Source organism: Schistocerca nitens, chromosome 9 (genome assembly GCF_023898315.1).
Source record: "Schistocerca nitens isolate TAMUIC-IGC-003100 chromosome 9, iqSchNite1.1, whole genome shotgun sequence".
Classification (NCBI taxonomy): Eukaryota; Metazoa; Arthropoda; class Insecta; order Orthoptera; family Acrididae; genus Schistocerca; species Schistocerca nitens.
Window position 1 is genome coordinate 511,261,744 of NC_064622.1, and position 20,424 is coordinate 511,282,167.

Genomic DNA, 20,424 nt, shown 5'->3' on the forward strand with positions numbered 1-20,424 from the left:
TATTACATGCATACGTCGGGGTAAGACAAGCGACGGCAGCATCAGATGGGCTATAGGGGGGAGCAGCCACGGGCGCCGCGGCTGCGGCAGCAGTCCGGCTGTGTTTGCTCTGCGTATGAGTGGCGGCCGTCTCCTTCTTGTCTCCAGCGGCTGGCGGGCTGCGAAAAGAGACACAGCGTCCGAAAGTGAAGTGTCGTGGAGGCCAGGTGTCATCCTCCTACAGACGATATTAGTCGGCCTCAGTAGCAACGTACCTGGAGGGGGGGTAACTTCGCCGCCTTATTGTGAGCCGGCTCGTAAGCAGTGTTCGGGCAAGGGTATGGGGCGGCGGGAGGGGGTGGAGCTATCGACGGTACCACTACAATTTAAGGGAAGGGGAGCGAGAAGGGGGGAGGGAAGGAGTATGAACGGTACAACTGTGACAGAACTGTAAACATAAAGCTTCAATGGAAATATACTCTCATTCCAGCTGAGACAAGCATTTAGCCGGCCGAAGTGGCCGTGCGGTTAAAGGCGCTGCAGTCTGGAACCGCAAGACCGCTACGGTCGCAGGTTCGAATCCTGCCTCGGGCATGGATGTTTGTGATGTCCTTAGGTTAGTTAGGTTTAACTAGTTCTAAGTTCTAGGGGACTAATGACCTCAGCAGTTGAGTCCCATAGTGCTCAGAGCCATTTGAACCATTTGAACAAGCATTTAACCTAAATATTCCACACAAACAAAACTCACGTGGTTAGAGCGATCTAGCAACAAAGAGACAGCGGACAATTTATACTCACTGATGCAATATGGTCGTCTGTTCCAACTAGAGGTAAGTATGTATACAACTAACCTTTCTCTACAACTGTCATAAACGTCAGTAGACTCAGAGAATGTAGCATGAGAATGGGGACATAGCCGAAAATAGCTTCTAGTAAGGAAGAAGGGCCCGCATCTCGTGGTCGTGCGGTAGCGTTCTCGCTTCCCACGCGCGGGTTCCGGGTTCGATTCCCGGCGGGGTCAGGGATTTTTTCTACCTCGTGATGGCTGGGTGTTGTGTGCTGTCCTTAGGTTAGTTAGGTTTAAGTAGTTCTAGGTTCTAGGGGACTTATGACCACAGCAGTTGAGTCCCATAGTGCTCAGAGCCATTTGAACCATTTTTGAAGGAAGAAGGAATACTGATTAAACCAACTTACCTGGAATTATTCGTTACAAAGAGAAGATTATTATTATGTTTCCTGTAGCATCTTTCATACACTGTCCGCTTCTGGCTACATGTCCATAGGACCTTTTTTCTCTCAATTTCCAGTCAGGACTCCATTCCTGCAGTTCTCTGATTTTATTAACGTTCACCCTGCGTACTCAACATGGAACCATGATCATCAGGTGGTATTCATAGTTAGTGTGTTGTGGACCATACTACAGGTGGCGCAGATAGTAAACAGCAGCTTTTCAACTGAACGAGGTAGGTTGTTCAGAGAAGGAATGGGCACCATACTACTGATATTATTAAGTTAATCTAGTGAAAGTTTTAACTGCCAATTAAAACATTATTACAGAAGTAGAAACAATGCCCAGCAAAAAGATCTGACTTACAATCGCCAATGGGACTTTCACTGGATAGGTGAACGTTGAACATCAACACATTGAAAATTTGAGCCAAAGTACAACAAAGCGATATTCGATGTTCCGAGATTTACACTTGGCTAGCGTCCCCATAAATCGTACTGTGAATGCTGATAATTTGCACGTTTAGTGTCTGTACTCACCGCATGCGAGAGGCGACGGCGTCATCGTATGGAGGAGGGGGCTGAGGAGCCGTGGGCGCCACAGCTGCGACACGTGTCTGATCGTGTTTGGTGTGTGGCGGAGTGGTGGCGGCCGTCTTGCTGTCTGGAGCGGCTGGCGTCCTGCAAAGAGGCACACCGCATAGCAAAGTGCACTGTCGCCCAGGCCAGGCGTCATCCTACTTCTGGCAATATTAGGCGGCCTCAACACTGTTGTACAGGGGAGTGTGGGCGCTTCAGCCGGCTCATAGCGAGTTCCCGTGTACTGGCGGATGCGGGGGGAAGAGAGGACTTTGCGCCTACAGCTGTGCTATGAGATGTGCACCGTTTCACTGGGATCCATTGCAGTTTCATACATCTCGTCAGTTTCCATATTACTTTCATCGTCATATGCTACATATTCAAATACACACTCGAGAGTAACACTGATTATTACATTACTGTTTTTTCTGTTAATATATCTCTGCAATCAGTCCCCAGTTTCAACTTATTTTACTTGTTTGGTAGCTTTTAATTAGTCATGCTGTGTAATGCTTGGTAAAAAAAACTCCATCTTGGATTTCACAATGGTAGTGACCGACCGCCATGTCATCCTCAGCATTATAGGCGTCACTGGATGCCGATGTGCGGTTGCATGTGGGCATCACACCTATCTTCCATTGTCAGTTTACGAGTCCGGAATTGCTACTTGCCAGTCAAATAGCTCCTCAATATGGATCTTAGGGAAAAGTCTTTGAATATTTGCTTTATTGTTCTTAAGTTAATGGAAGAATCCATTTTCCTGCAGTTTCTTGTGTCTTGGTGTTCAAGATAAGCTTTAGAAACTTCAGATCAAAGTAGTGTTGTGAGAGACCCAGCACAGTATGATCCTTACGCTTTAAAACTGCATCTGCTGTAGACACATGTTTTGGCTTATTATAACACAAATCCGTAATTTCTTCTTAAATTCGGTCCAAATCTGAATTTGTTCTGAATGAGCCATTCTCATTTGTCATTTTGCGAATTATGGTAGAGAGTGCTTTGTGGGTCTGAGCAGTCTGCTACCGTGTATTATCAATTTCAGTAACATTAGTGGCTGGGATATTAATAATCAGTACTCTTCTAACCTTTTGTGATGTTATCTCCACTCATATAACCGTGATATTCTTAGGAGTTTGACTCTAAATGATAAATCTCCTCTCTTTCATCAATGTAGCCCATTGCTCCACTGATGTGGACAACAAAAGACTTTGGCCTTCACTGCTGTTATTCTTTACTCCCAGAATTTCTTAATACTGCCAGCACTTTTTCACGCTGTAATGCCTATGCAGCCATGTTGCATACATGAATACCATTGGTTTATTTGCCAGCTGTTCATTATATCGTTTGCCTTTTTATAGTCATAACTCTTTCCAAAAAAAGTCGGAAGTTTCTCTTACTTTTACATTTTTTGAAACTAAAACGCATCACCTTGGAAATGTTAGGGAACGTTTTCCCTGTTTCCTGAATAATTATTGGTGGTTTTGAAAAAATAAGCAGTTCTCTGGAAGTTAGAAATTTTTTATTCTGTTCATAATAATTCAAAATTTTTCTCTGAATAAGTGCTCTACCGAAGTCATCTAGAGAAACAAATTTTATAGAAATCCTTTGTCCTCTTGGAGTTTCTAATCTTTATAAAAAAGTTCAAAGTGTATTTTTCTATCCTTTTTGATTTTCCACTTTTGCTGCTCGTCAAATTGCTTTCTGTACATGTATCATAATCGGACTCTGCTACTTTGACCCTGTCAAAACTGTACAAGTTTGAAATTTCCTCTCTTTCAACTGAATGTGACTACTTTTGCGACATCCTACTGAAGATATTTCAAAAGAATGTGTTGAAAGACTTCAGAGTACATGCGCTGTAACAGCTGACATTGTAATTCCCTACCCTGAGTCATGGCAATAACTGTTTACTCTAACGTCATTATGAGTCACGGTCATGAACACGAAGCGGGGAGGGTTGAGGGGGTGAAGAGCAAAACTATAGTGGTTGGTAGTGCTGCTAAGGGACAGTCTATATACAAATGCACCGGCTATCAAATAGCTGGTCGTAATGTTCTGGCTGATCATGCCTTAAAATATTACGTAAAATCTTAGTTTATTCCCTTTCGCGAACGAGAACGAGTACTGTCACTCGACAGGCGGACGCTGGATATCGTCTGACTGCAAAGTTGGGTAAGAAATACCACAAAGAAAAACTCGATGTTTTGCCGGTTACACTTGGCTAACGCCCCATAAAGAATACTATGAATGCAGGAAATATGTGTACATAGTGAGTGTACTCACGGCGTGCGACAAGCGACGGCCGCATCAGATGGGGCAGAGGGTGGAGCAGCCACGGACGCCGCGGCTGCGGCAGGACTCCGGCTGTGTTTGCTCTGCGGCTGAGTGGGGGCCGCCTTCTTCTTGTCTCCAGCGGCTGGAGGGCTGCGGAAAGAGACAGTAGGTCCGGAGGTGAAAAACTTTTCAAGCCGTTTTTGGGCGTTGTTGTGATAAAGTGTCCTTTCAGAGACACGAATGTCCATCAAGGCGGTGGAATGTGCATACGTCAGATTTTGAGGACCGGATTCTACAACATTTTGAGATGAATTATAGCACAAGTTCCAGGCAAGAGGCTTGTCAACATCGTGTATACCAAAATACGATAATGTGTATACTGCATGACAACCACACCTATTCCTATCACCTGCAACGAGTGCAAAGAATATCACCAGCTGATTACCCTCAATGTGAAGGATTTCATCCAGATTTCTGAACTAGGTCATCGAGATTTTGGGATATATGTCACCAGTTCCTTTAATGACGAAGCAACCATTACCAGAATTGCCATCATTAGTCCACATAATCGTCATCTGTGGGCTACAGACAATTCTCATCAGCATCGGTTCAATATCAGTGTGTAGGCAGGGTCCCTTGCCAAACACATAATTGGACCGTTTATTATACCACAGCGTCTCGATAGAGGAACGTACCTGGACTTCCTGTGCAATGCATTGCCAGGGCTGCTTGAAAATATGTCTTTGGCAATAAGACGTGTTATATTGTTTCCCAGACATTGGTTAGGACGTTGAGGCCCTGTGCCGTGTTCTGCTAGATCATCGGACTTAAACCCCGTGGATTTTACCTGTGGGGGCGTCTGAAAAGCGTTTTGTTTGCTGAACCAGTTCCTGATGTGCGGATCCTTCAACAGCATGTTCATGACACATATGGCATTATTCGGAATGAGACCAGACTGTGCAAAAGAGTGTGACAATGCATGGTTCAAAGTGTGAACGTCTGCACATGCAGGCCACATTGAACATCTGTTGTTACGTGGACGCTATGCACCTCTGTACTGTGTTCCAGGACGATTTGTTGTCGTTGCACATACACTGTCCGCTTCTGGCCACATATCCTCTAACATTCTGCGTAGTGTCTGTTTGTTCTAAGTCGTGTCTCCGTATCACTTTCGCGCAACGACGCTCTGAGCGTGTTTTTTAGGGAATTGACTACTTTGAACCTGGGACCTGTTGCTGGTAAGGAGACGCCAGACCACACATGACATGTAGAGTTCAGAAGAGTTCAGTGAGACTAGCGATGATATAATCAAATACTTAATGATTTCAGCGTCAGCTCCACTGCAGTCCCTGTAAAAGAATCTTAATACTAACTAAATTTAGTGGAAGGGGTTCAAGGCTTTCCTGTTTTTAGTTAGCTGGTAAAATAACGTCGAAAAAGCAGTTAAGTTTACCATTGGAAATTTTATTCTACTCACAAAACATTGTTTATAAATTGCACTATTGATAAAAGGAAATATTTTAATACAGGATGATAAAAACCAACTGCGTTCAACAAAAATGTGAACGAGTATTCCCTGAATGGGTTTCCAAGTTCTACAATGGATCGAAGGATGACCTATGCCATATCACATCTATAATCTAGATTTAAGTTAAGTTTCATAAAAGAGAAAACTATAAAAATGGTCTTCAGTGATCCTCAATTATCTTTAATTACTTATTTAACTTGTCGTAAATTACAGTGGCTGATGTGGCTTCTCAATAATTATATAACAGAAAAATTATCGCGTTTCATATTTTAACTTACGTAGCAAATGTGAATACCATGAGCTTCAATTGACGATCGACACTAGTATTACGCAAAAAGGGGGTGTAACAGATGAGACTTCTGCAGTTCTGAGTGAAGCTTTATGCGCTTTTATGCGGCATCGCGTGTGTTCATTTCCCTGTCGTTGGTTAGGCAGCGTCAGGGGGTGGCGGGCAGAGCAGCTCCACACCTCGCCGTCTCGGAAGCAACTCTCTCCTGACTTCTCCTTACTACAATTTACCGAAGTTCGTTTAAAAAAAGCTATCTGGTTGTGTTTTCAACTGACCAATCAGGGTCTCAATGTCAACCTTAGCTCCACCTACAAAATATCTGTCTATCAAATGAGAAACGTTATACTTTTCGTGGTGGGGCAATGTTTTTAACGCTTGCAACGTAACAGAGACGTGAAAAAGTCTAAAACTTGCAGCTGGTGTGGTCCTTTTAATGTTATCGTAAGATCTATACTGTTCTTCTGGAGGGCTCTATCTTTTAACATTGGCTGGTGGGTGGTCCTGGCGGTCAGCTGACGACGTGGGTGTCCGTCTCTTATCCTAGGGCCTCCTAGCCTACACGACTATGCTCTCGGCTTCTGTTCTCGTTTCTTCCTCGGAACTGCGTCTGTTTGACGGTGGGAAGGTATGACATGCATTTAGGCGGTCTTGTGTTAGTCTGTGGTATTCCATTTGCTCACTCGTTGATCGTATTACTTTGGTTAATTTAATGTCAGGATTTATTTGGAGCTATGTGACATACTGCCGGATTTGCTATCATGTCAGGGTTTTCATGGAAGGTGTTGGATTTGCCTGACACCTTATTGTCCATAGGATCTTTTTTTCCTCAATTTCCAGTCACGACTGCATTCCTGCAGTTCGTTGATTTTATTAACGTTCACCCTGCATACTTAACATGGAACTATGATCATCAGATGGTGTTCATAGTTAGTGTGTTGTGGACCATACTACAGGTGGCGCAGATAGTAAACAGCAGCTTTTCAACTGAACGAGGTAGGTTGTTCAGAGAAGGAATGGGCACCATACTACTGATATTATTAAGTTAATCTAGTGAAAGTTTTAACTGCCAATTAAAACATTACTACACAAGTAGGAACAATAACCACCAAATAGATCTGACTTACAATCGCCAATGGGACTTTCACTGGATAGGTGAACGTTGAACATCAACACATTGAAAATTTGAGCCAAAGTACAACAAAGCGATATTCGATGTTCCGAGATTTACACTTGGCTAGCGTCCCCATAAATCGTACTGTGAATGCTGATAATTTGCATATTTAGTGTCTGTACTCACCGCATGCGAGAGGCGACGGCGTCATCGTATGGAGGAGTGGGCTGAGGAGCCGTGGGCGCCACAGCTGCGACACGTGTCTGATCGTGTTGGCTGTGTGGCTGAGTGGTGGCGGCCGTCTTGCTGTCTGGAGCGGCTGGCGTCCTGCAAAGAGGCACACCGCATAGCAAAGTGCACTGTCGCCCAGGCCAGGCGTCATCCTACTTCTGGCAATATTAGGCGGCCTCAACACTGTTGTACAGGGGAGTGTGGGCGCTTCAGCCGGCTCATAGCGAGTTCCCGTGTACTGGCGGATGCGGGGGGAAGAGAGGACTTTGCGCCTACAGCTGTGCTATGAGATGTGCACCGTTTCACTGGGATCCATTGCAGTTTCATACATCTCGTCAGTTTCCATATTACTTTCATCGTCATATGCTACATATTCAAATACACTCTCGAGATTAACACTGATTATTACATTGTCTACTACATTGGTTCTCAAAGTGTGAGCAAGGACGCAGTCGTGCGGCCTAGAATATTTACGGTGCTTCATGTAATAATTTAGGAAAATATTTGGCCAAATATAAAGGAACATATAGATACTAAATTTTAACCATTTCACTACAGGAATAATACGGAATGAGTCCTTAAGTTTTGTCGAATAGTTCAGTTTGGTTAAGGAAATAAGCTGGCTTATCATCCTTGTAGGGTCGATAGTATTCGGAACGTTTCATGCCGACTGTCTTCTCTCCTCCATTGCTGCTAATCTTAGCTAATGGTTGTTTGGAAACTGGGCAAAGGTATTTCAAAATAATGAGTGATTTTAAATCCATTGCTGACCCATGAAGGTCATCCGTTACACCACCGAGAAGTGTAAAATTTTTAGGGAAAGTATAATTGTTACTAGGGCGAGAAAAATATTTATTCGGATGGCAGAATGCTGCGGTCTGGGGAAACAGAATGCTCACATAACTGTCGGAAATTTGGAAATCTTATGGGACCAAACTGCTGAGGTCATCGGTCTCTAAGCTTACGCACTACGTAATCTAACTTAAACTAACATACACTATGGACAACACACACACACACATGCTCGAGGGAGGACTCGGAACATCGACGGGGGAGCCGCGTGGAACATGACAAGACGCCCAAGACCGCGCGGCTACCCAGCGCGGCTTAATTGCCACATTGCTACAATCGTAATGCTTCATCGTCGTTCATAATTAATAAATGCCTGAAATGCCAAGTTCTTCAACTCCTTGTACTAGAACTGCATTACAACAGCTTTACCTTACTTTCACAATTTTTGATAGAAATAATGCGCTTTTAGTGAACCCTTTTTACTTTTGTGCGTAAAATAGAAAAATCTCAGTCGCTGGTCGGTACCAGATGGACAGGAATCCGTGGATGACTGGCACTGATCCTGAATGTTTGCTAACCATGCCCCACTCTCACCATCCTTCGTCCTGTAGGCACCGTGCAAATTATTGTCGAACTCCTTCTTCCGTACCTTCTTTCCGTTACCAAACGGCACGACACTTCTGTCGCTGTTACAGTTCGTAACTAAACATTGAGTTAATCCACAGTGCTGTCAATCTTAACGGATTTCTGGTCGGATCCAAACGTTGAGAATTAGGAGAAAATGGTGAAAAAATATTTGACGACAGACGGATTTTTCCGACGGAAACTCTTACGGATAATATTTGATCATGAGTGAGATTTTCACTCTGCAGCGGAGTGTGCGCTGATATGAAACTTCCTGGCAGATTAAAGCTGTGTGCCTGACCGAGACTCGAACTCGGGACTTTTTCCTTTCGCGGGCTAGTGCTCTACCAGCTGAATTACCCAAGCACGACTCACGCCCCGTCCTCACAGCTTTACTTCTGCCAGTACCTCGTCTCCTAGTTTCTAAACTTTACAGAAGCTCTCCTGCGAATCTCGCAGAACTAGCAGAATATCTGATCATGTCGTGCTTTTGTTTCGCAGTTGATGTGCCTATGGACGTTTCTCTTTATGGTGATAGCGATGCTTAAATTGAGCCTTGTGCGCCATGCATGTTATCACGACTTGTCCATAGAACTGAGAGGGTTTCGTGTCGTTCCTAATGATTGCGCTGTTTATTATATCAGTTTGCTCTTTAATAGTTACCACACTTTGCAACAAAGCCGAAATGTTTGGTTAGGAAGTTTCTCTTACTTTTACATTTTTAAAAACTAAAACGCATCTGCTTCGAAATACTCCGGAACTTTTCCCCTCCTTTCCGAATAATTATCTTTGTTTTTTGGGTTTTTGAAAAAATAAGCAGGTTTCTCGATATTAGGATTTTCTCGTTCTGTTCATAATAATTCAAAAATTTTCTCGGTATAAGTGCTCTATCGAAGTCATCTAGAGAAACAAATTTTCTAGAAATCATTTGTGTTCTTGGAGTTTCTAATTTTTCCGCTGTTTCTTTCGTTTTTATAAAACCCTTCAGAGTGTATTTTTTTATCCTTTCTGATATTCCATTTTTTGATGCTCCCCAAATTACTTTTTGTATATGTATTATAATGAGATTCTGCTACTTTCACCCTGCCAAAATTGTACAACTTTGGATATAAGCTTTCTTTGAAATAGATATGACCACTTTCGCGACATACTACTGAAGATATTTCACGAATTAGTGTTGAAACACTTCAGTGTACATGCGCTGTAAGATTTGACATTGTGATCCGCTATCCTGAGTCATGGCTGTAATTGTTTACTCTAACATCATTATGTGTTACTATCACGACCACGAACGAGGGGAGGGCGTCAAGTGCAAAAATATCGCGGTTGGGCAGTGCTGCTAAGGGACTGTCTACACACAAATGACGGAAAAAATACTGTGGACAAGTAGAGCAGGTTCGCTAAGATGAGCGATTTATCATTGGTCTAATAAATTTAACACTGTTTCTCCTGAGTCTCCCACACTAGCAGCTCAGCGGAACAAACAACAATTTGAGCAAAACGGAGCACTAATGAAAGGTACGTATAACGATCAACAGCTGTCCCGAAGTGGTAACACACCCACTGGGCAGCACACAGAGAATATACAATAATGATATGAAAGAAATTAGAATGGCAGGAACTTCAAAATGTACTTAATGTGGTACTATGAACATCATATGGTGTTTGTAACCAGGAAGTTAGGAACCATGCAATTGGAGGCACTTGCAGCTAACAGGAGGATATCAGTCGTGAACTGAGTGCTCAAAAAAATTCAGATAAGGTAGTAAAGTCGAAAAATTTTTTTTATTACTGATACACTGGTCAGCGAGAACATTATGACGAGTGACTTACTATCGACATAAACCTGTCCAGGCGCTAGCAACCTCACCTGGATGAGGAATGTCTGCTAGTCGGCACACTTTTGGTGCATGTATGAGGGTCGTTCAGTTAGTAATACCACACATTTTTTCTCAGAACATATTTATTGTTAAGAGTCAGAAATCAACATGTCATGTCCATGTCCCGTTTTTCTACGTCGTCTCCATCGCGTTCTATGGCGGTTCGCCAACGTTGTGGAAGAGTGTGTATTCCCTGCTGGTAAAAGCTCTTGTCCTGTAGGCGTAGCCACGTTTTCTCTGCATGACTGACACTCCCGTCATTTTCAAATTGTGTTCCCCATAGAGAATCTTTAAGCGGCCCAAAGAGATGGAACTCCGAGGGTGCCAGGTGTGGACTGTAGGGTGGCTGAGGCAATGATGCCCAACCCAATGTGGCCAGCGTGGCGGAGCATGGAACTCTGTTTCTGCATTTCCTGAGGCTGTAATTTTCTTTACCGGTCGCCCAACTGTACTTCTATCAGCTTCAGGGTAGCCATACAGCGCACACAGACGTTTCTGGATGTTCACCAGGGTTTCTTTTTCTGCACACAAGAATTCAATACCAGCACGCTGCTTGTAACGTGAGTCGTAGGTAGATCCCATTTTGACGCTATACTACGGCTCTGCCACCTGCCAGAACGGTTAGAAACCACCGGCTTGCAGAACAAATATCAAATTTGAAGCGCCAACAAGGACGTTTGTCTATGTATATTAATGGCTTTATCAAAAAAAAAAAATGTCGGGCATTACTTATTGAACGACCCTCGGACTACCAGTGAGCGAGCATACCTTCCGTAGAACGGAGGGGCCCGCTGTCTGTCTGAATTTGACCGAGGGGAGATTTTGATGGACCGGAGGCTCGGCACGAGCGTTGGGGAAACTGCACGACTTGTCGGGGGTCCGAGGAGCGCTGTGGCGAGTTTCTTCAAGTCGTGGCCAAGCCGGAGTGAAACCACGGCCAGACGCCATGGGGACGGGCGGCCACACGCCATTACACGCGTCGGACTGGTGAAACAGGACAGGAGGGGAACTGTGGCGGAACTGACATCAGTCTTATGCTGGGAAGAGTACAAGTGTGCCTGAACACACAGTGCACCGAACACCACAACGATGAGCTTCCACAACCAACGACCCGTGGATGTGACAGTATTAACAGAAAAACATTCACAACTACGACTGAAATGGCCACGTGAACCTCGGAATGGCACAGTGGTAGAGCGTCGCACGGTATGATGAACACCGATATCTTCTTCATCATGCCGATGGGAAGGCGGAGTCCATCGTCTTCCAGGGTAACAGCTTCTTGACGCCTGTTCTGTGGACTGAGACAAGCTGGCGGTGGCTACTTTATGCTTTGTGGAACATTCTTAAGAGCAAGAATTGGTCGACCGGGGCATGTGCAAAGCACCATGAAGGCAAAGGTGTATCGTTCACTAGTTGCACACCACGTACAGCCCTTCATGAAGATTATGTTTCCCGACGCCAGTGACAATTTTAAACAACATAATGTGCCGTGTCACAGGGCCAGGAAACCGACGTAGTGTTTCGAGGGACACAGTGGCAATTCCAGTTGGTGTGCGAGCCCCCCAGCTCTCCAGATCGGACACTGGTCAATTCAGTAGACCAAAGGTAAATCATTCATCTTAGCTATTCTTGTCCACTGTGTCTGTTCCGTTATTTGTGTGTAGACAGTCCCTTAGCAGCACTACCCAACCACGATATTTTTGCACTTGACCCCCTCCCCCCTTTGTGGCCGTGATGGTAACACGTATTGGTGTTAGAGCAAACAATTACTGCCATGACTGAGGGTAGCGGATCGCAATGTCGGTTCTGATCGAACACATCTGGAATGTGATTGGCGGCAGATTTCATCGTCCCTTCCTCGAAATTTACGGGAATTAGATGACTTGTGTGTGCAGATATGGTGTCAACTCCCTCTATCAGCGTAACAAGGAATCACTGCTTCCATGCACAAGGCGTCGCCACTGTTATACGTGATATAGGCAGCTACCGGCTATCAAGTAGCTGATCGTAATGTTGTGGCTGAGCAATGCATTGAACTATTGCGTAAAATCTTATTATATTATCACCTATCGCGAACGAGTACTGTCACTCGACAGGCGGTCGCTGAATGTCGTCTGAATGCAAAGGTGGGTAAGAAATACAACAAAGAGAAAGTCGATGCTTTGCCAGTTACACTTGGCTAACACCCCATAAAAATTACTGCGAATGTGGGAAATAAGCATACGTTGTGGGTGTACTCACGGCGTGCGACAAGCGACGGCCGCATCAGATGGGGCAGAGGGTGGAGCAGCCACGGGCGCCGCTGCTCCGGCAGGAGTCCGGCTGTGTTTGCTCTGCGGGTGAGTGGGGGCCGCCTTCTTCTTGTCTCCAGCGGATGGAGGGCTGCGGAAAGAGACAGTAGGTCTGGAAGAGAAATGTCGCTGAGGCCAGACGTCACCCTACTACTGGCGATAGTAGTCGGCCTCAGTAGTAACGCACCTGGAGAGGGTACCTTCTCCGCTTTATCGTGATCCGGCTCGTAAGTTGTGTTTGGCCAGGGGGATGGGGTGGGGGGATGGTAGGGGGTCTATCGACGGTACAACCGAAATTTGAGGGTGGGGAGGAGGAAGGGGGGTGGGAACGAGTATGGACGGTACAACTATGATCTTGCTGTGAACATAAAGCTTCAACTAAAATATACTGTCATTCCAGCTGTCAAATGCATTTATCGTAAATATTATATACAAGCAAAACTTTGGCAACTTATCGTGAGCCGGCCTGTGTGGCCGAGCGGTTCTAGGCGCTGCAGTCTGGAACCGCGAGACCGCTACGGTCGCAGGTTCGAATCCTGCCTCGGGCATGGAGGTGTGTGATGTCTTTAGCTTAGTTAGGTTTCAGTAGTTCTAAGTTCTATGTGACTTATGACCTCAACAGTTAAGTCCGATAGTGCTCAGAGCCATTTGAACCATGCACAATAATACGGGGAAATACAACTAAAATGGTGACGTGAATATCGGCACTGGACGTTGGAACAGTGTCAGAGCGTTGCAAGGTCTCATGAATCCCGATGCCGATGGGAGGGCGTGAATCTGCCTTGTTCTAGGGATTGGGTTGGTTTGGTGTAAGACACCAAACAGCGAATTCATCTGTCTCAGCGGATTAGGGAAGGAACCATCCCGGCATTTGCCTGAAGCGATTTAGGAAAATCGTGGAAAACGCAAATCAGGACGGACGGACGCGGGATTGAACCGTCGTCCTCCCGAATGCGAGCCCAGTGTGCTGACCACTGCGCCACCTCGCTCGGTCTTCTTCGAGGGGAACGGCCTCTTGACACCTGTGCAGTGGTATGGAGACATGCTGACGGCGGCTCCATTATGCTTTGGGGAACATTCTCATGGGCAAGCATCGGTACCGCGGGGCACGTGCAAAGCACCATGACAAGAAAGGAGCATAGTACAATGGTTGCACACCACGCGCACCCCATCATGAAGATTAAGTTTTCCAACTTCAGTGACAATTTTCAACAATATAATGCGCCATGTTTCAAATTCCCGTTGACGTGCTCTCCCCCCCCCCCCCCACCTCCCCCAAACTCATCAGGTCTGAATACGATGGTACACATTTGGTATGTGATTGAATGCGGCGACAGATCTCACCGTCCTACCCCGGAATTTACGGGAATTAGACGAATTGTGTGTACAAATGGTTCAAATGGCTCTGAGCACTATGGGACTCAACTGCTGTGGTCATAAGTCCCCTAGAACTTAGAACTACTTAAACCTAACTAACCTAAGGACAGCACACAACACCCAGCCATCACGAGGCAGAGAAAATCCCTGACCCCGCCGGGAATCGAACCCGGGAACCCCGGCGTGGGAAGCGACAACGCTACCGCACGACCACGAGATGCGAATTGTGTGTACAGCTACCAAGGAATCGTTGCTTCCATGCACGAGGTGTCACCGCTGTTATACGTGCCTAAAGCAGACAACAGGCTAACAAGTACACTACCGGCTATTAAAATTGTTTACACCAAGAAGAAATGCAGATGATAAACGGGTATTCTTTGGACAAATATATTATACTAGAACTGACATGTGATTACTTTTTCACGCAATTTGGGTTCATAAATCCTGAGAAATTAGTACCCAGAACAACCACCTCTGGCCGTAATAACAGCCTTGATACGCCTAGGCATTGAGTCAAACAGAGCTTGGATGGCGTGTACAGGTACAGCTGTTCATGCAGCTTCAACACGATACCACAGTTCATCAAGTGTAGTGACTGGCGTATTGTGACGAGCCAGTTGCTCGGCCACCATTGATTAGACGTTTTCAGTTGGTGAGAGATCTGGAGAATGTGCTGACCAGGGCAGCAGTCGAACATTTTCTGAATCCAGAAGGGCCCGTACAGGACCTGCAACATGCGGTCGTGCATTATCCTGCTGAAATGTAAGGTTTAGCAGGGATCGAATGAAGGTTAGAGCCACGGGTCGTAACACATCTGAAGTGTAACGTCCACTGTTCAAAGTGCCGTCATTGCGAACTAGAGGTGATCGAGACGTGTAACCGAGGGCACCCCATACCGTCACGCCGGGTGATAGGCCACTATGGCGATGACGAATACACGCTTCCAATGTGCGTTCACCGCGATGCTGCCAAACACGGATGCGACCATCATGATGCTGTAAACAGACCTGGATTCATCCGAAAAAATGTTTTGCCATTCGTTCACCCAGGTTCGTCGTTGAGAACACCATCGCACGCGGATCCTGTCTGTGATGCAGCGTCAAGGGTAACCGCAGCCATGGTCTGAGTCCATCTGTTGACTCAGGGATCGAGACGTGGCTGCACGATCCGTTACAGCCATGCGGATAAGATGCCTGTCATCTCGACTGCTAGTGATACGAGGCCGTTGGGATCCAGCACGGCGTTCCGTATTACCCTCTTAACCCACCGATTCCATATTCTGCTAACAGTCATTGGACCTCGACTACCGCGAGTAGCAACGTCGCGATACGATAAACCGCAAGCGCGATAGGCTACAATCCGACCTTTATCAAAGTCGGAAACGTGATGGTACGCATTTCTCCTCCTTACAGGAGGCATCACAACAACGTTTCACCAGGTAACGCCGGTCAACTGCTGTTTGTGTATGAGAAATCGGTTGGAAACTTTCCTCATGTCATCACGTTGTAGGTGTCGCCACCGGCACCAACCTTATGTGAATGCTCTGAAAACTAATCATTTGCATATCACAGCATCTTCTTCCTGTCGGTTAAATTTCGCGTATGTAGCACGTCATCTTCGTGGTGTAGCAATTTTAATGGCCAGTAGTGTAGCTGGTCGTAATGTTCTGGCTGAGCAATGCATTGAAATATTGCGTAAAATCTTATTTTATTATTACCTATCGCGAACGAGTACTGTCACTCGACAGGCGGACGCTGAATATCGTCTGAATGCAAAGTTGGGTAAGAAATACAACAAAGAGAAACTCGATGCTTTGCCAGTTACACTTGGCTAACATCCCATAAATGTTACTGTCGTTGCGGGAAATATGCATAAGTAGTGGGTATACTCACGGCGTGCTACAAACGACGGCCGCATCAGATGGGTCAGAGGGTGGAGCAGCCACGGGCGCCGCGGCTGCGGCAGGACTCCGGCTGTGTTTGCTCTGCGGCTGAGTGGGGGCCGCCTTCTTCTTGTCTCCAGCGGCTGGAGGGCTGCGGAAAGAGACAGTAGGTCTGGAAGAGAAATGTCGTGGAGGCCATACGTCATCCTACTACTGACGATATTAGTCGGCCTCAGTAGTAACGCACCTGGAGAGGAGTACCTTCGCCGCCTTATCGTGACAAGGCTCGTAAGCAGTGTTTGGGCAATGGAGATCGCGGTGGAGGGGAGTAAGGATTGCAATGTTGAGTGAAAGTACAACAGAGCGACATTCGGCGTTCCGAGATTCACACTTGGCTAGCGTCCCCATAAATCGTACTGTGAATGCTGATAATTTGCACGTTTAGTGTCTGTACTCACTGCAAGCGGGAGGCGACGGCGTCATCGTATGGAGGAGGGGGCTGAGGAGCCGTGGGCGCCACAGCTGCAACACGTGTCTGATCGTGTTTGGTATGTGGCGGAGTGGTGGCGGCCGTCTTGCTGTCTGGAGCGGCTGGCGTCCTGCAAAGAGGCACACCGCATAGCAAAGTGCACTGTCGCCCAGGCCAGGCGTCATCCTACTTCTGGCAATACTAGGCGGCCTCAACACTGTTGTACAGGGGAGTGTGGGCGCTTCACACGGCTCACCGTGAGTCCCTATGTACTGCGGGACGTAGAGAGGACGTCGTGCCTGCACAGCCCACCGTGAAAAGTGCACCGTTTCACTGGTATCCATTACAGTTTTCATACATCGCGTCAGTTTCCATATTAGTATCATCGTCGTGTGCTACATATTCAACTTCACTCTCGAGACTAACACTGTTTCTTCTATCTCTGCGCGAATGTTCAGTTTCAAGTTGTTTTAAATGGTTTTAGCTTTTGGCTAGTGATGCATTGTAATGTTAGGTGAAAAACTATCCGAACAGACCTCTGGAGGTACAACGGTAGTCACCGACGGCTTTGCCATCCTCAGCGAATAGGCGCCAATGGATGCGGATATGGAGGGGCATGTGGTCAGCACATCGTTCTCTCGTTGTCAGTTTACGAGACCGGAATTGCTGCTTGTCAATCAAGTAGCTCCAAATTTTATATCTTAGGGAAAAGTCTTTGGATATTTGATATATTGTAGTTTAGTTAATGGAAGAAACCATTCTCTGGCAAGTTTTGTGTCATTGTATTCGAGATATGCTTCAGAGCATGGTTGGGTGGGTACGAGAGTCGCCCTCATCGTTTCCCGCGGGCACCGTGAGCCGCGAGGACAGCGCTGAGCAGCTGAGGGCACGTAGTGCGGGTAGCAGAGCTGTGCGGCGCGGCTGGCCGCCGGCTCTCCACACAACTCGAGGGCAACCGTGCCAGCGCGAGAGCGCTTCGCGCGCACTGCTGAGTATGGAGGAGCTAACGTACGTAGTGCAGCTGGAACACACGTACGTCCGAGGTCGTTTCACGTATTTGCGGCGTCCGTGAACACGGCAACGGGACACGGTTATCGGTAGGCTAATCAAATGTGGAACAACGTGCGTGTGTGGGATGTGGCTGTGAAACGTGCTTACCCGAAGTTTGTGTATCCTGTGCCATGCAACGGTTGGCCATGTACGGACGAAACACAGTTTCGAACCATTGCAACACGTTCTACTTTCATTGCTACAAATAGGATACAGACGTAAAGGATTAAGAAACGAACACATCTGTATTGCAAATGTTACGTTATATTTACACAGAAGTGGATAGTTCAGAGGAGGGGGTACTACGTACCAGTAGGTTATAGGCGTTAATTTACATCATTCGCGATGTTTTTACAATGATTTTGAAGCAGCACCTCAATATTTGGTGTGAAACTATTGGCCATTAGGCGCACTGCACCAGTCAGGTGAACATCAGTAACACTAATCCTAAGTTTCGATTTTGTCACTTTCATTATGGAGTAAACACTTTAGAACAAGTATATTATTCCAAAAAATCCATACACACGGGCAGCTTTTTTAAATAACAATGGAAACTGTTCACGTGGGAAATATTTATAGGAGCTTTCCAAGGTTTCTTCAGTGAGAAACTTCTCCTTCGGCACACGATTGCATTGAAAGTGAGTTCCAGCTGAATTTCAGGAGGCAAATTTTCAACGTTAACTACAAAAGGAGTCGCAAAAGGCGTGATATCGCATTCCAGTCGATTTAAGTCCTCAAATCTACCGGGTGATCAAAAACTCAGTATAAATTTGAAAACTGAATAAACCACGGAATAATGTAGATAGAGAGGTACAAATTGACACACATGCCTGGAATAAAAAGGGGTTTTATCAGAACCAAAAAAATACAAATTTCAAAAAATGTCTGACAGATGGCGCTTCATCAGATCACAATAGCAATAATTAGCATTACATAGTAAGACAAAGCAAAGATGATGTTCTTTACAGGACATGCTCAACTTGTCCACCATCATTTCTCAACAGTAGTTGAAGCCGAGTAATAATGTTGTCAACAGCACTGTAAAGCATGTCCGGAGTTATGCTGAGGCATCGGCGTCGGATGTTGTCTTTCAGCATCCCTAGAGATGTCGGTCGATCACAATACACTTGCGACTTCAGGTAACCCCAAAGCCAATAATCGCACGGACTGAGGTCTGGCGACCTGGGAGGGCAAGCATGACGAAAGTGGCGGCTGAGCACACGATCATCACCAAACGACGCGCACAAGAGATCTTTCACGCGTGTAGCAATGTGGAGTGGAGCGCCATCCTGCATCGTACGTTCCAGAAGGTGTTTATCAGCCAGGCTGGGGATGATGCGATTCTGTAACATATCGACGTACCTCTCATCCGTCACGGTAGCAGTTTTGCTGTCCAACGCCACCTGTCGGACATTTTGTGAACTTTTTTTTCTTTTTTTTAGGTCCAATAAAAATCCCCATGTCATTCCAAGCATGTGTGTCAATTTTTACCTCTCTATCTACATTATTCCGTGGTTTATTAAGTTTTCAAATTTATACTGACTTTTTGATCACCCGGTACTATCAAAAATGCCTTTGAGAGACTGTAGCACCGTTACAAACCCATCTAAATGTTCTATGAACCTCTTCTGTTCCAAATTGTTTTCGCTAACAACTAGACCAACGCTCGGGAAATGTACCCACGACATTTCTGACAGTTGCTTTGTCCACAAAAGCAGTTTTCTCTTGAATGCCAAAACAGTGTCAAACACTTCGCTAATTACCTTATTTCTAACTTTCAAAGCTACGTTCAAGCTATTCAGATGCATGGTTACGTCAGTTAAAAACACAAGGTCTAAAATCCAGTGTGGGTCATCCAATTCTTTCAGCGGTTTCCTTTCGCATCCATGAATAACACTATATCTTTACGTAAATTAAAAAACCGTTCTAAAACAACGCCTCAACTCAACCAGCGTATTTCACAAAAAATATTGAACATCGCGGTATTCGCACTCGAGATCTGCCAGGAACGATTTTAACTGTCTGTGTCCCAATGAGTAAGTTAACTGTTTTTATAACCACGTCCATGACGCCAACAAGTTTGGCACATTTTTCTAGCGAATTAACACGGTGAAGAACGCAATGTATTGCTGGTAGTTCCAGCTGGACATCGACGGCTTTCAACTTTCTTCGTATCACAGCAACGACTCCAGACTTATGACCAATCGTTGCAGGAGCCTCATCTGTTGCGATCGATGAAAGTTTTTCCCAACATAGCTCGTATTTCTCTATTACATATTCTACGCACGAAAATATATCGTCGGCCGTTGTTGTGTAATGCGTTGGCACTAAACCGAGGAGTTCGTCAATCACATTAAATTGAGCATGATTTGGTCTCAAAAGACTGAAAGTTGAGCATCATCACATACATCACTGCTTTCGTCCAATGCTAATGAAAAGCAAACCGAATCTTTTATCCTGTTTCTTAATTGGGCTTCCAAATCGTGTGCCATTTCTTCAATGTGCCTGCAAACCGTTCTCCGTGAAAGACGAACGGTTTCAAAAACAGGAAAACTTGCTGGGCGCAAAATTGTTGCGGCAGCAAGAAAACAGTCTTTTACAAATTCTCCATCGCCGAAGGGCCGTGCTGTTTTAGTTATTTTAAAAGCTACATGATAGCTTACTGTCATCGCCGAGCGGTCTGATACCGGCGGAGGTTCGAGTCCTCCCTCGGGCATGGGTGTGTGTGTTTGTCCTTAGGATAATTTTGGGTAAATAGTGTGTAGGCTTAGGGACTGATGACCTTAGCAGTTAAGTCCCATAAGATTTCACACACCTGTGCACTGTCATCGCTGCATC

At 45.7% G+C, this 20,424-nt stretch overlaps 1 protein-coding gene across 10 annotated transcripts in view; it reads right to left on the reverse strand.

Moving 5' to 3' along the window:
* LOC126203916 (proline-rich protein 36-like) overlaps positions 1–20,424 on the reverse strand; it is a 50,254-nt gene that overhangs the window by 13,814 nt on the left and 16,016 nt on the right. For 3 of the 10 annotated variants that reach the window (XM_049938309.1, XM_049938307.1, XM_049938315.1), the window contains 5 exons: positions 12,759–12,899; positions 7,174–7,314; positions 4,069–4,209; positions 1,747–1,887; positions 18–158 (listed from right to left, as the gene is read on the reverse strand). In XM_049938309.1, the coding sequence (XP_049794266.1) occupies positions 18–158; positions 1,747–1,887; positions 4,069–4,209; positions 7,174–7,314; positions 12,759–12,899 (705 nt within the window). Of the gene's footprint in view, positions 1–14; positions 159–1,746; positions 1,888–4,068; positions 4,210–7,173; positions 7,315–12,758; positions 12,900–20,424 lie in introns of all 10 variants that reach the window. The other 7 variants (XM_049938308.1, XM_049938316.1, XM_049938312.1 and 4 more) reach the window with 6 other exon arrangements.